The sequence below is a fragment of the Budorcas taxicolor genome, chromosome 14, assembly GCF_023091745.1.
Source record: "Budorcas taxicolor isolate Tak-1 chromosome 14, Takin1.1, whole genome shotgun sequence".
Classification (NCBI taxonomy): domain Eukaryota; kingdom Metazoa; phylum Chordata; class Mammalia; order Artiodactyla; family Bovidae; genus Budorcas; species Budorcas taxicolor.
Genome location: NC_068923.1, coordinates 35,272,289 through 35,289,014, shown reverse-complemented (window position 1 = coordinate 35,289,014; position 16,726 = coordinate 35,272,289). Strand labels below are relative to the sequence as shown.

Here is a 16,726-nt window from a genome sequence, read left to right as displayed (position 1 = left end):
CAGGAGCTATTCTGTTAGATTTAGAAGAGGCAGCACAAATGTTTTACTAATATTTAGCAAGATTTAACAGTCTTATTTTATTTGCAGATTCTTTTTTTTTACCCACACACAATGCATGGAACTTTGTGTTAATTTTTGGGCTTCTGTTGTCCAATTTGAATTTCAGAGTATTTAAAATAGACCCAATCTATTGACAAGTATATTAGTTTTTTAGACTCCCCTTACTAAAGTGGAACAATATAGTCATTGTATGGTTAGACTAAAGACTGAATATCAGAAAAACATCCTTAGACATCCAAAACTTTGATGTACCTAACTGAGTTAAAATTGAGCTATTAATAAGGACATAGTAAAGCCATTTGATTTAGACCATCAAATAGGTGAAAAAAATGACAATGACATGTTATTTTTTTTTTTATCATTCTCAAATTCCTATAACCTTTAATAAAGATTTCACTGATGAGGTTGTTTGAGGATCATCTAATTATACATTTCTCCACACATCCTGAGGAAGAAAATTTTTATGCTGAAGACTTTAGGAAGCTTGCTGAGCTGCTGTGAGCTGAAGAAATATAGCAGCTGTTTTTTTTTTTTTTCCTTCATTTCACTGGGTGAAATTTTATTTTTGAAAATGTCAGTCTCACTTATTCATAGCAGGTGCTGAACTCCAGGTCTCCATAAATGTTATTCCATCGGATAACTTGATATGTCAGTCTTTTGTTCCTAAAATAAATTAGAATGTTCTGAGGCTTGTGACTGAGAAAGACACTCGGGGCTGTATTTGTTGTCTAGAGTTCTTCATCTGTTGTGAATTTCTTTCTCTTTTTTGGCTCTGCTTAGTCCAGATCCTACCTAATATGTCAGATAGTAAGATAAATTATATTTTATGACTGCATGAAAGCTTGGGAAGAAATACCACCCAGTTGAATTTGGATTTATATTAGCTGTGTTAACTATGATGTTTAATTCACACCCACATACGTATGCACACACACAGACACAGACAGGCACAGCCTTGCATATTCTCTACAGATAGTTCACAGTCATAACCCCTTCAGAGAGGCCCTCTGTTCTGTTTCATTGTTCTGTGTATCTGTTTTATGCTAGTGCCATCCTGTTTTGATCACTATAGCCTTGTAATTTAGTTTGAAATCAGGAAGTGTGACCTTTCCAGCTTTGTTCTTCTTTCTCAAGATTGCTGTGGACATTTGGAGGCTTTTGTGTTTCCAACCAGATTTCAGGATTGTTTTTCTGTTTCTGTGAAAAACATCATTAGAGTTCTGGTAGGGATGAATCTTACTGATTTTCATAGGCTAAGCCAAAGCCTCTCTGCATTTATTTAGCATAATTGTTAGAAATGTAACATCCTTGCAGAAATAAAGAAGATTAAAATTTTGGTACAGTTGATTTAGAATTGTTGTTGCAGGATTTGTGTGGGAGCATGGGGGAGGGGATTAGACAGCCCTTCCTTGCCAACTTTGTTGAAGTGGCTCTCTTGAGAGCTTGTTTGTCCTTACTCCAGACCTGAGCATGGGCATGATCCTTGCTTAGAAACATTGGTTAATTCAGTGAACAGTTTATCTTTAGAAATACTTAGATTCTTTTGCTGCTTTCGTAAGTACTCCTAAAAACAGAAAATTGCTTCTGATAATTGTTGAAGCAATATTGCTGTCCTGTGTGCACTGATAGGTTGATGTGGGGGAGAGAAAGGTCACCGATTAAGAACTAGGGGATACTGAGAAAGCAGTCTTTCTTAGCATCCTACGGGCTTTGTGTGGCTGATGAACAGAGCGTTCATAGTGGTGCCCCCAGGAGCAGGGCTGTGACCAAAGATGGGGATGGCCCTGTTGTTAATGTGTGCAGGGTTTTGAGGCTAGTCTGGGGGAATAATTTAAAATGTTTAGTGAGCCAGTAGAGAAAGAAGGAATCAGAAGAATGCTCCTGAGGTGGGACAGATGCTCAGGCAAGAAGTCAGAGTTTGTGACGCAGGCATCCACTTAAGGTGATGGGTACCCTCAGAACAGGTGGAGGAGAGAGGGTGGGAAGGCAGGTGCAGACAACATCACATAACAGGTTACATCATTTCTCATCGTGTCTCCGTCTAACCCAGAACTTCTTAGAGAAGTCAACTGAACGAGAAACTCGCCAAGAGTATGCCCTGGCGATGATTCAGTGCAAAGTCCTGAAACAGCTGGAGAACTTGGAGCAGCAGAAGTATGACGACGAAGACATCAGTGAGGATATAAAGTTCCTCTTGGAGAAACTCGGTGAGAGTGTCCAGGATCTCAGGTGTGCTGTCCTCTTTGATTCTCACGGGCTGGGTATCCTGCCTGGCCTCGTATTTTAAGGAAGTCTCAATTTGTTACTAACTGCGAACTCAGAAGATCACGCTAAAACATGGTGTCTTTTGTTGAAAACTGAGGGACGTGGAAACACTGGCTCATCACCGTGGGGACTATTGGTCAGAGCTGTGTGTGCTCTCTCCTCTTCTGGGGGAGAACCCACCAATCTCTGTTGTCTGAAATCCCAGCCACTGTTCTCCCTCAGGTTGTGGATGCCACCCTCGGAGAATCTGCCGGTTTAGAATCCTTTTTTAAGCAGCAGTCATTTCATTTATGGAGGAGGTTTGCTCATATAGGGAAAGAATATTTTTTTCGTGCTTTTTTTTAAAGTTTCTGTTGCTTCATTGTTTATATTAAAAAATTATGCAAGTGATGTACATGTAGTAGAAAGAAAAATCCCTCCCTTATTACAGTCCAGAAGGGACTCCAGGTCACTTCCCCATCTTCCCCACCTCGTCTACCCACACTCTGATTTCTAAACACCTTCTAGCCCCCACCCCCAACACACAAATGCAGATGGGTTCCACATATTCTTCTGGTCTTCGTTCTTTTTTGTATAATAATAGTTTGACAGTTTTCCCCATTAACCCATGCATTCTTTGTTTTTCAAGTACTGACACATTCTGGAAAGAGAGTTATATACTAAGAAGAGTTGGGGTTTGGGGTTTGAATTATTAGGCTACTTTGTCCACGTGTGGCCTTGAACAAGTTTCTTGACATTTTGAAATCTCAGTTTTTCTTTTGATAAAAGAGTGATAAACGTTCTAATCTTGTAGGATTTAACGTGAGGTGTCCAGCACATGCCTTCAGTGTAATGTATGCTCTGGGAATGTATTTACCAAATAACTCAGTGCAGTCCATAGTCTGAAGGCCCAAATGCCTATGTTGAGGTGGGAGCTGTCACCTGCATCAGTGGTTTATACAGAGTTTTATAAAAGAAAGCCAAATGAGTTTTCTCTTTGTAGTATAATAGGCCAGCCATGGGCTTGCAGTTTATATAAATTCCATTTTATTATGTTTATTTTTAAAAATTATCATTAGTTCTTCTGTAATAATGATTTGAGATCCTTTTAAAAAATAAATAAGATTAATAATAGCTTTCTAAATTATTTAATCCATGCTAGCCAATTTTTACTACTTACTGATTCTTCTGACTGAAAGCCACAGTCACAGAAAACTAACCCATCTAATCACATGGACCACACAGCCTTGCCTAACTCAGTGAAACTATGAGCCATGCCGTGTAGGGCCACCCAAGACGGGTGGGTCATGGTGAAGAGTTCTGACAAAATGTGGTCCACTGGAGAAGGGAATGGCACACCACTTCAGTATTCTTGTCTTGAGAACCCTATGAACAGTATGAAAAGGCAAAAAGATAGGACACTGAAAGATGAACTCCCCAGGTCGATAGGTGCCCAGTATGTTACTGGAGATCAGTGGAGAAATAACTCCAGAAAGAATGAAGAGACGGAGCCAAAGCGAAAACAACAATCCCATGGACAGGAGCCTGGTGGGCTATAGTCCGTAGGGTCTCAAAGAGTCAGGCACAACTGAAGCAACTTAGCACATAGGCATAGTGAATAATTTTTGAATTAAAATGCATTTCAATTTGTTCATGTACAGAGGTTTTGTTTCTATTATTAATCTATAGTGGGCTAATTCAATTAGTGGATTATCTCTACATTGTTGGTAATCACGGTTAAAAATATTGTCCTGAGGTATGTGTTCTTATTTTTGTAGTGCCATTTCATAGTTTGACATTTAAAGTATAATAGAATATACTACTTTATTTTATGTTAAAGTAATACACTGTTTACATAAATGTATCCTACCATATTGAGTGGTCTGTTAAATACAGTATTTTAAGTGGCGTGGTAGAAACAATGCTAAATTATCAGATATTTCAGTGACATATATTCATGTGTATATTAAGAGTAAGGATTTTGGAAACAAGTGCTCCTTTTAACATCTCATGACGAGCATTCAAATTTGACAGAAATGTTGGACCTCAGTGCTCTGAATCAGTTTCCTGTGGCTTACTGAAGATGATTTAAGCTGTTTAAACTTTGTTTAGGGATGATATATAGAGGATGCTCAGTCTCTATAGTTAAATCATTAGTGAAGATGTGCTACGTTTTTTACATTTTGGAGTATCTCTCAGAGATTCTTATAAACTGAATTTTTTCAAAATTTTTATAGCTCATTTGATGAATACAGTTCAGAACTTAAGTCTGGAAGGTTGGAGTGGAGTCCTGTGCACAAATCTGAGAAATTTTGGAGAGAGAATGCTGCGAGGTTAAATGAAAAGAATTATGAGCTCTTGAAGTAAGTTTCACATTCAGTTAATTCCAGTTTACATGCTAAATAAACTCCGTCATTCCACATACTCATGGACATATTTTTGTCTTTCTTTAAGTTTTTAGAAAGTCCATGGTTTTAACATATATTTTCTTGCTTACTAATGTGGTTGAATACCTTTTCATATGCTTATTGGCCATTTGGGTTATCTTTTTTCCCAGGAGAAATGCCTGTTCAGGTTTTGTTGTTGTTTGTTTGTTTCCCCATTTTGTAGGAATTCTGTAAGTATTCTAAACATGTTCTGTGTCACGTGGAAGTGTTTCACTGCCCTGAAATCTCCCCGTGTGCCCCCTGCAGCTTTCCCTCCCACTCTCCCCCTGATACTGTGGGACTCGCGGGCAGTGGACATTATGAATCTGAAAGTGATCTGTTATGTGTGTTTAAAAGGTCTGAAGGCTGCTAACTTATGTACAATAAATGATGTGCAGTGTACTGTGTGTAGTAGTGGAACTTGTAGAAAATATGGTTATATTTGTAACTGTACATTTTTGAGAAAGTATCAGCATTATATCTGTGTTCTCTTGTGCTCTAGAAAAGAATCAGAAATCAGTCTCTCTTGGAATTAAATTTATTTCAGAATTTTGACCAAACTTCTGGAGGTGTCTGATGATCCCCAAGTCTTAGCTGTTGCAGCCCATGACGTTGGGGAGTATGTGCGCCATTACCCACGAGGCAAACGGTAAGGGAGGAACCTGGTTACCTCAGGGATGGTCAGCAAGGGTCCTAACTCACACACTTCTGTAAAGTAGAGTCATTCAGCTGGGAGCTGATGGAGTAAGTGGAATCAAGGTGACCATAATGCTGGGAATCATGGTAAATGATAAGCCTAATTAAAAATGGGTGGTATAAGAATAGAAGCACATGTGTGGAACACAATTGTGCCTTAGCCAGTAGAGAGCTCTCTAGAAAATTCACGTTCAGGATTTTCTTTGGTTTGTATGATGTAATTTAAAAGCCATTTCATGAGTACTGGTGATTTTCTGATTATTACTGTTATTTGTTATAATATTGAATTGTTAATGAACTGAGTAGGATGAATGAATGTGATGGAAGAAGTTCTTTTTGGGGGAAAATAATCACATCAGCTTCCTATCCTTCAGTCCCCACATCAGCACCACAAATGGGGGTTCCTTGTCCTCTGGCAGGAAAGAATTTGCTAGATTCAACGACTGAGCTACTATAACGTAGTTGATAAAGGACTGAGCTGATGTGTTAGGTAAGGTGGTGTTCTAATCCATAGTACCTGGCGTGGGACAAGCACTCATAAAAACTGGATATAATTATACTACATGTTTCTTTTTTCTCAATACAGTACATTAAAAAAAAAAAAAAAAACATGTTCTAAAAGTAACATACAAGAAGGTCTCCAGGTGAAGTCTCTCTGTCATCCCAACCTGTGTGCTCCTCTCTAGGCTGTCTTGCACCACCAGCAGCCTCGCTGCACTAAGGCATCCCAGCCACTGACTGTGTGGTGGTGGTGGCCACCAGGCACCCACACTGCTTGCCTGGACTTTAGACACCCACTGGCTCTTTGCAGGGCCCTGCCCTGGCAGACAAACAGGGACCTTTCTTCCATTTGTGATGCAATAACTATTTACACTTTGCTTTTGTGTCTGTAGTAACTGGATTTTTCAGGGTGTTGCAGGGGGGCAGCAACAGCGGTGTGATTGTCAGTCCTGTTGGTGCTTTTGTCAAGAGGAATCTCTCATCTCTTTTACTGCCCAGCAGGGCATAATGGCATACTCCATCATTGCAGGAAAGGGCAGATATCTTAATAAATCGAGTCTTTCTCAGGAAATTAACATGGCTCCTATGAGGTGTTTTTTAACCTCGTGTTCACTGCCGCCTGCTTCTGAGCCTGTATCTGGCTCCCAGAATGGCAGCCACTGGGCTTATTATTGATCTGATATTACTTCAGCTGTTAGGTGGTATGCAGTATCCTAATTTTTAAGCAAGCCACAAATGCTGATAATAAAGAACTTAATATTCAACTGCCTGGAACACTATAATCTAGATTACCCTAGCAGTCCAGATTGATCATATTTGCCCAGATGAGGAAATGAGGATAACAATTGGATTTATCATTAGGAGTTCAAGAGAAAATGTAGGAATGCTTCAAATCTGTGATTTGGGAGATATGATATTTAAAAAAGATGTGTGTTGTTAACTTACCAGTATGGTAACTTCTCTTTGTGAAACTCCTGGGTGGCTGGGGGCTGGGGCTCTCTGTGACTAACAGCAGGCATTGGAAAGTCAACTGCCGCATGTTCACTGTGCGGCTTCTGTCCTGCAGGGTCATCGAACAGCTGGGTGGGAAGCAGCTGGTGATGAACCACATGCACCACGAGGACCAGCAGGTGCGCTACAACGCCCTCCTGGCTGTACAGAAGCTCATGGTGCACAACTGGTAGGTGTCCCCTGGCCCCCTCGTCCCCTTCCACATGTTCTTATGGAAACGCTTTCATGAGTGCTGGTTTTTGGAAGCAGTGATTTAGATTAATACCTAGAAGTAGATTTTAGCCATTCAGAGCAGTGATGTGATAGTTTAGGAAACAGCTGCATTAATGTTCTCAAAAAAGGCGTATGCGAAGTACTTTGTTGTTCAGTCGATGTCTGTTGAGTTGGTGATGCCATCCAACCGTCCCATCCTCTGTCAGGTTCAGTAGGATTGCTGAAGTATAATTCTTGTCTTGTTAATAAAAATTTCATTTGAATAGTTATTTCTCTTGAAAAGTTTATTGTTCAACGTTTTCATTTTTTAAATGTGCATTTATGATGTGAAAAAAATCTGAGTATGGCATAGGATAACTAGAATGTTCCCTTTGGCAGTGGAGAAAATTTTTTGGTCGAGAATTTTATTGTTCAAATGATCATGCATTAAAGATGAAACATTTAAAATTTGAAAACTTTGCCTTGAATTTAGGAATTTGATTTAGTTTCACAGTAAATTTTTTGATGTAGGATTACAAAAGGAAAAGTAAATTTTTTTAGGGCCAGTGACTGGTGTATTTGCTCTTTATTATTGACTAGCCAATTAGAGAATATCCATCCTTTCTCTCCCTTTTCTCTAGTTACGTGCTAAAATATTTTAGCTTTAGTGTTTTAATTATGATAGATCCTCTTTAGTGGAGAAGCTTAGCCTCAGCATTTCCTGTACTTTCTTTATTAAAAGAGTTTTCATATGAAAATTAGAATCCAGTTAGAAAGAATTCTAACTGTGGATTACACAGTTGATTAGACTGTAGCGTTTGTTGTGACAGACACATTTCTATGGCACTTTGTGCCAGAGGATGTAAACTGCTCCAGTAATAGCAAGTTATTCAACATCAAATTGGTGTGAGACCAAATAGAATGTCATTTGGAAGGAAAACCTTTGGCAGCATTATTTCCAAACGTAAAAGGATTTTGAATCAGTATTTTTATGCAGGTAACCAAGCTGGTAAAGCCTACTGCTCTACTTTCCTAAAATAGAGGCTTTTTAACTAAACCATGGTACTGGTGTTTAGAAGATGTTTCACACCAAATAAAACCTGAAAACATAATTGATTTGGTTTCCTCTGAGCATTTAGTTTGTCTTGGTTTAATGAAAACAAAATTTTAGAAGTGGTGTATTTTAGTATAACACAGTAACAGAAATATTGAAAATAATTAAAATACAGCTATGGGTAAAATACGAGTCTGTCTGAATGGCGGCGGCAGCAGCGTTTCCTGACAGGATCGAGCATGTTTTCTCTGCTTTGCTCTGAGGCCCGGTTTCCAGATTTCCAGCACTCTCCAGGTTTACTGTTTGACTTTTCTACCATAAATCATTTTTAGGTTTTTGGTGTTTCATTATTCCCAAGATCTCTGTTGATTAGACTAAATCATAATTGTGGATTTAGTAAAGTTAGAATTTCTTTTTTATTGCGGAGAATAGTTTTTTGGTTTTTAGTCTAAAATTACATTATGAGTATAAACTAGAAACTTAGGAAATCATGGACCTGGATTATCTCTGGTTCTCAGTTCGGATTCTGCTCTGAGGCATCCAGTTCACTTTTCTTGTTGATGCAAAGATGGATTTACCCCTGGTTTATGGAAAATGGAGTGTAGAGTTTTATAGTATCATGTGAAAATATTGCTCACTTCTTTGTCAGTTTATGACTGATTTCTGGATTATTTTTGTGACTTGCAGGACATAGAGTAGCCAGCATTTCCCCCTCCACTGGACACCTGTGTGTATGGAATAATGGGTTACATGTAGCCCCAACTGATGTGGGTGGGGTGTCAGGGGCAGAATGGAGGGAGGGGGCAGTAGGCACACACCGGGGTCCCTGTAGTTCAGGGAGCCTTGAATGGTCCAGTCCCAGCCATGGCCCTGCTGAGTGGATGTGCGGGCTCTGGCCTTCCCGTCCCCACATGCATTTCCTGGTATATCCCTCGTTCTTTTGAACAAGACTGGATTTTTATATTCATGAATTTGGCAAAATAGATATAAACAATGACAACTTAGTCTAGAGAACTTTTGTATAGACCCTCAGCTTCTGCGTTAATAATCTAACGTCATACAATGTCATCGTTTCTCTCCTACAGAATGATTTTAAATGTAATCAGCCTCTAATTCAGAAGCAGCCATATGTGCATATGGACAGCTCAGGACTTCAGGAAAGAAACACTGAATTTTGTAGGTAGAGGATCTTGTGTAGAACTTTCTCTTTGTTTCTAGATTCTTTTTCAACCTATTTTCAAGCAGAATAATAAGTTAAGAGTGTTAGACTCTCTAGTTCTTTTATGTGTAGGTAAATAATATAATAGAGAGACCTCACAAAGCCAAGGGTGTGGGTGATGCTGCTTTTATTCTTCAATCTTTACATCTGACTGGGGTATTTTAGTTATTCTGTAAAACATAGCCATAAATGAAGTGATTAAAAGAGTTACTTATGAACAGAATTGAAGGGAAAAACCCCTTAGTAAGTTTTAATTTCTTAGCCTTAACAATCATGTTACTATAACAGTCCATGTGATTTTATTTTATTTTTAAAAAATAAATTTATTCATTTTAATTGGAGGCTAATTACTTTATAATATTGTAGTGGTTTCACCATACATTGACATGAATCAACCATTGGTGTACATGTGTTCCCCATAACATATGACATTTCCGAATTTAACATGTTCCAAAATTAATTTAGAAAATTGTGGTCTGTCTTGGGCTGCCTGGAATTTTCCACATTATTCTTATGACATTTTTAGTGGAGGAATTCTCAGGTAAGACTATTTATTACATTCTAAATATAATTCAAGTAAAAGGAGTCTACAATAAGCCCTGAATATGGACTTTGCTCGCATTCTGTCCCCTTAATAAGAGTCCTTGTAGCGGCATATGACATGTTGCATAACTAGATTTGTATGTGCTGTGGTCATTTCAAGTGTGTTTGCATTGTACTAATTGCTTTTGGTTATAATTACTTGATCTGGAACCAGCATTTAAAGTGAAAAGGAGGGAATTCTGGTTGTGGTTCTACAGGTATGGAGCTTGAAGTCTCCACTCCATCTGAACAAGTAAACAGCTGAACAGACTGAAAAATTAAGTAACCCTTGTTGAACCCACAGGAGAGAACAGTAACACTTTGCAGCCAAGACTGAAGAGGCATGTGAATGCAGAGTTGCTGCTCAGGGGAGCAGGACTCAGACCAGGGGACAGTGAGGGACCAGCACCTGGAGGAGGCTGGACTATGGCTGGTGAATCACAGGAGGTGCAGTATGCACAAGGCTAGGGGATCTAGACGGGGGGTTGGGGAGTGGGCCAATACAGTGAGCATTCTCTCCAGAAGCCAGACCAGTATCTCACAGTAAATAGTTAAGAAGAACTCCCACGGCCTTTTGTCAGAAAGGGGAGAGGAACCATTCTGAAACAGCCCAGAGCTCTTGTTCTTAACCAGGCCTGTACTCAGTGGAGATTCATTAACCCAGCCTGCCAGGGTGTCATCAGAGTCTGACTGACCTGGGGAAGAGAAATGACCAGTTCCAGCAGACTCTGACCATCCTTTCCTACCCAGAAGTAGAAAAACCCCAAGGGACACTTGTGAAGGTCACAGTCTCAGGGTCCAGGTTCAGTGAAGACTGAGACCAGATCATAGGACTCCAGAAAGCTTCCTTTCACCCTGCCTCACCACCATGTTACTTAAGATTTATTTATAACAGTTTCTTTTACCTAGCACACCAAATCCAACTATTAGAAAAATACTGCAAAGCGTACCAAAAAGAAAAAAGAAAAAAAAAGTAAGCGTCAGAACAAGCCATGGGGAGAATGTTGGGGGAGGAAGGAAAGTTATGACAAACCTAGATAGCATATTAAAAAGCAGAGACATTACTTTGCCAACAAAGGTCCCTCTAGTCAAGGCTATGGTTTTTCCAGTGGTCATGTTTGGATGTGAGAGTTGGACTGTGAAGAAAGCTGAGCTCCGAAGAATTGATGCTTTTGAACTGTGGTGTTGGAGAAGACTCTTGAGAGTCCCTTGGACTGCAAGGAGATTCAACCAGTCCATTCTGAAGGAGATCAGCCCTGGGATTTCTTTGGAGGGAATGATGCTGCAGCTGAAACTCCAGTACTTTGGCCACCTCATGCAAGGAGTTGACTCATTGGAAAAGACTCCGATGCTGGGAGGGATTGGGGGCAGGAGGAAAAGAGGACGACAGAGGATGAGATGGCTTGATGGCATCACTGACTCGATGGACATGAGTCTGAGTGAACTCTGGGAGTTGGTGATGGACCAGGGAGGCCTGGCGTGCTGCGATTCATGCACGCACATGACTGAGCGACTGAACTGAACTGAACTGAAGCATTAGAACAAGCCATGGCAAGAACGTTGGGAGATCAGGCTGTAAACTTTAAACAACCATGATTAACATACTTAGGACCTTAATGGATGAAATTGACAGCATGCAAGAACAGATGAACAAGTTAAACAGAGAGAAATCCTAAGAAAGGACCAAAAAGAAATATTAGAGGTCAAAAATCCTGTAGCAGAAGTGAAGAGTGCCTTTGATAGACTTATTAGTAGGCTGGACACAGCTGTCTACAGAAAACACCAGGCCTACTTGGGTTCACCATTGAATTCTACCAAACATTTAAGGAAGAAATGTTAGATCAGTTCTTTGCAATCTTTTTAAGAGGTTAGAAGCAGAGGGAATACTTCCTAACTCATTTTGTGAGGCCAGCATTGCCTAATACCAAAACCAGACAAAGACATTATGAAAAAACCATAGACCAGAATCTTTTATGAACATAGATACAAAAATCCTCAAAGAAATATTAACACACTGAATCCAACAACATATAAAAAGAATCATACACCAAAACCAAGTGAAATTTATTCCAGATATGCAAGGCTGGTTAGGCATTTGAGAATCAGTTAATATAATCCATCACATCAACAAAAAGAAGAAGAAAAATCACATGATTTTAACCCATCAGTTCAGTCACTCAGTTGTGTCCGACTCTTTGCGATCCCATGGACTGCAGTGTGTCAGGCTTCCCTGTCCATCACCAACTCCTGGAGTTTGCACCAACTCTTGAATTATAACTATAGATGCATAAAAAGCATCTGACAAAATAAAACACCTGTTCATGATAAAAACTTTCAGCAAAGTAAGAATAGAGTTCTTTCTCAATATGATAAATAATATCTATTTTTTAAAAACCCTTCAGCTAACATCATACTTATTGTTGAAAAACTGGAATCTTTCCCACAAAGATCTGGTACGAAACATAGAGGTCTCCTCTCACAACTTCTTTGTACTGGAAGTTCTAGCCAAAGCATTAAGACAAGAAAAAATAAATGGTATCCAGATTGAAAAGGAAGACATGAAACAGTCTTTGCTCCTAGATGACATGATCATCCATGTAGAAAATCCTAGAGGCTTGACAAAAAAAGAGTCTTCCTGGTACTAATAAGCAGTTATAGCAAAGCTGCAGGAAATAAGGTTAATACACAAAAGTCAATCACTTTCCTATGTACCAGCAAGGGACATAGGACTTGAAGACCTAGTATAAGACTGCAGTAATAAAGATAGTATGGTATCGGTGAAAGAGTAGACAAACAGATCAATGGAACAGAATAGAAAGCCCAGAAATAGGGCCCCTTAAATATAATCAGCTGATCTCTGCCAGAGGAGTGAAGATAATGCAGTGAAATAAAAGTAGTCTTTTCAACAGATCGCGCTGGAACAACTGCACATCCACATGACAAAAAAAAAGGACCTGGACACAGACCTTACAACCTTTACGAAAGCTAACTCAAAATGGATTGTGGACCGTACACAAAAACTCCTAGAAGACAATGTAGACAATCCAGGTGACCTTGGACATGGTGATGTCTTTTTAGATACACCACCAAAGGCCTGATTCATGAAAGAAATAATTGAGAAGTTGGACTTCATTAAAATTAAAAAGTTCTGCTCTGTGAATGACAGTGTCAAGAGAATAAACCACAGACTGGGACAAAATGTTTGCAAAAGGCGTATTTGATAAAGGACTGTTATCGGAAATACACAAAGGACTTTTATTTTTTATTTGTTTGTCCATGCCATGCAGCTTGTGGGATCTTAGTTCCTCAACCAGGGATTGAATTTGGGCCCCTGACAGTGAAAGCACAAAGTCCTAAACACTGAACCACTGGGAATTCCCTGCAAAGAACTCCAGAAACTCAACAATAAGAAAACAACTTGAGTACAAAATGAGCTAAAGACTGGTGGCTCAGAAGGTAAAGCATCTGTCTACAATGTGAGAGACCTGGGTGTGATCCCTGGGTTGGGAAGATTCCCTGGAGAAGAAATGGCAACCCACTCCAGTACTCTTGCCTTGAGAATCCTGTGGACGGAGGAGCTTGGTGCAGGCTACTGTCCATGGGGTTGCAAAGAGTCGGGCACGACTGAGCAACTTCACTTTCACTTTCTTTCTTTCACCAAAGAAGATATACTGATGATAAGATTAAGAAAAGATGCTCCACATCTAATGTCATCAGGGGAATGCCGATTAAAACAAAAGCTAAATAACACCACACACCTATTAGATTGGCTGAAATCTGGAACAGTGGCAGCACCAAGGTGCTGGTGAGGGTGTGGAGCAGCAGGAATCCTCATGTGTTGCTGGTGGGGATGCTACATGGTGCAGCTGCTTTGCAAGACAGTTGGTATTTTCTTACAAAACTGAACATACTCTTATATATTCTGTGATCCAGCAGTTGTATACCTTGGTATTAACCCACAGGGTTTGAAAACTCACATCCTCACAAAAACCCAGCACATGGATGTCTGTAGCAGACATTTTGGAAGCTACCAAGATGTCTTTGCTTGAGTGAATGGATAAGCAGACTGTGATATGTCCAGACAGTGGACCGTTATTGAGTGTTAAAAAGGAATGAGCTGTCAAGTCATGGAAAGGCATTGAGAAACTCTAAAGGCATATGATTTAAGTGAAAGAGGGCTTCCCAGGCGGCTCAGTGGTAAAGAGTCCGCCTGCAATGCAGGAGACCCAGGTTCAATCCCTGTGTTGGGAAGATCCCCTGGAGAAAGAAATGGCAATCCACTCCAGTATTCTTGGAGTGGGAGAATCCCATGGACAGAGGAGCCTGGCAGGCTACAGTTCCTGGGGTTGTAAGAGTCGGACATGACTTAGCAACTAAACAACTGAAAAAAGCCAATCTGAAAAGGCTACATACTGTATGATTCCAATATACGGCATCTAGAAAAAGCAGAACTGTGGAGACAGTGAAAAGATCAATTGGGAGACTCAGGGAAAGGATGAACAGGCAGAGCACAGGGGAATATTAGGACATTGAAAATACTGTGTGAAATTATCATGATGGACGTGTGTCATTATACATTATTCCAAGCATTTGTTACCAAGTGTGAGCCGAGGCTAACACATCTTAACCACTCAGAGTCCTAGCACACCTGGGGGCTCACTCTGGATGGTGTACAAATGTAAGCTAGGCAAGCTAAGACTCTGGGTGATTAAGATGTTGCAGTGTCAGTTCATGCTTGGTAACAAATATACCCTCTGATGTGGGGCGTTCATGGTGCGGGAGGCTCCATGTTTGTGGGGACTAGGTATATCTGGGAAATCTCCGTGTCTTTCTCTCGATTGTTTTGTGAACCTAAAACTCCTCTAAAAAAAGGAAAAGGGGCATTTGCTGCCAGTCCTAATGCTTTGAGTGGCCCAATGCATGGCACATCATACTGTGTGTGAGAAAAACGATGAAGTGCCTAAGACTGCTGCTCTGTCGATAACAGAAGGTAGAGGTGATGGGTAAGGAGGGACTGGACTGTTCTGAACATAAGCTGGAGTTGAAGAAACTCTGGATTTGGCTAATGATATTTAGATTTTATAGCTAGTTTGTGAAGGTTTGATTGCTTGAATTCCTATGGGAAAGATATCTTTGTTATTGTGAATTTTGCCCAAGTTGCTTTCATAATAGACTGTAATACAACTGCTATTAAAACTTATGTTTTTGTTTCTTAGGACCAGAATTCATGTAAATAGAGAGTCTACTTTTAGAATCACTGATTTTTTTTTTTAAATTCTGTGGATCACCTCTTTAGGGATACTGCTAATTTGTTTAGTCTTTGAATTTAAATGCTATTAGAAAATGAAATAGCTAATGATGATGAAAATATATTTGAGAAAATAGGTTGAGGACTCACGCTGTGATGTTCTTAAACTGTTTATTCTCACATCTACACAATAACATGTCTTCAGCCACCAGGAGCTGAAATAATGTTCCATGAAGCAGTGCTATTTAGGGATGAAGACTCTGAGGTTTAAATCAGACAGACTTGGGTTTACATACCCTACATGCTGCTAAGCAGCCTCACATTACAACATGTCATTTAATGTGCTGAACTCCAGCTCCTCATCTGAAAAACGGGCTCCGCTGTAGCTTCTGTGGATGTTACTGGAAGAGTCGAGATGAGGATGCACGTCCAGCAGGCAGCGCTGGGCTCTGGAAGAGGCAGATGTTGGAGATGGCACAGGTGACCTTGGTCGCGGCTTTCCCCAGGCTGGGACTTTAAAGTGTTGTGAAAACAGTTTCCCTGGGCTTCCCTGGTGGCTCAGATGGTAGAGAATCTGCCTGCAGTGCAGGAGACCCAGGTTTGATCCCTGGATTGGGAAGATCCTCTGGGGAAGGAAATGGTAACCCACTCTAGTATTCTTGCCTGGAAAGTCCCATGGACAGAGCAGCCTGGTGGGCTACAGTCCATGGAATCACAAAGAGCTGGACACGACTGAGCGACTGACACACACACACACTTAAGTTTGCAGTTTAAATGTGTTCCTGTCAGTTAGATACAGATGAGGGAGAGCACTATGCTTTCTTACATGGTTCATAAAACATAATTTGCTTTCTGTATAATACTCAAAGTCATCATAAAAGCTAATGAATAACTCCAGCTGAGTAAACTGTAGTGAATTTGCATGAAAGGAAAAACAGAACTATATATGACATATTTGAAATTTAGTTTTTGTCTTTACTAAGTAGAAGTCTGTACTGGAAACAGGTATAAAGTCTGTATATTCAAAAATGAATTGTTTTTATACATTCAGAAAAGAATATTTCCTGTATGATTTATACCTGATTGTTTTCCAAAACAGAGTTGGTAAAGATTAAGAGAAATGTAATTATGACTCAGTTGTAGTTTTAATCATTATTATGATAAAGATGTGGGATGGAGAATTCTAGGTTCATTATCATTTTAGTTATGAAAATGTACATACCAAAATGAAGACTAGAGAAAATAGTTCAAAAATGATAGTAAAAGTACATTTTCTACTGACCTTCTTGGAAGCCAAGGCAAAAAGGAAAATAAATGAGACCATAGTTTTCTCAGATTAATATGTTTATCAGGAGACAGTTCACTCTTTTCCCTGGCACTAAGTTACATAGTTGAAGTTACCATGCTTTGAAATCATATAGTCATAGGTATACCTATGGCTGATTCATGCTGATGTTTGGCAGAAACCAATACAATACTGTAAAGCAGTTACC

At 39.7% G+C, this 16,726-nt stretch overlaps 1 protein-coding gene across 2 annotated transcripts in view; it reads left to right on the top strand.

Moving 5' to 3' along the window:
• Positions 1-16,726, top strand: part of ATP6V1H (ATPase H+ transporting V1 subunit H) — a 46,410-nt gene that overhangs the window by 24,831 nt on the left and 4,853 nt on the right. For both annotated transcript variants that reach the window (XM_052651562.1, XM_052651561.1), the window contains 4 exons: positions 2,111-2,289; positions 4,542-4,667; positions 5,278-5,379; positions 6,994-7,107. In XM_052651562.1, coding sequence (XP_052507522.1) covers positions 2,111-2,289; positions 4,542-4,667; positions 5,278-5,379; positions 6,994-7,107 — 521 coding nt within the window. The remainder of the gene's footprint in view (positions 1-2,110; positions 2,290-4,541; positions 4,668-5,277; positions 5,380-6,993; positions 7,108-16,726) is intronic.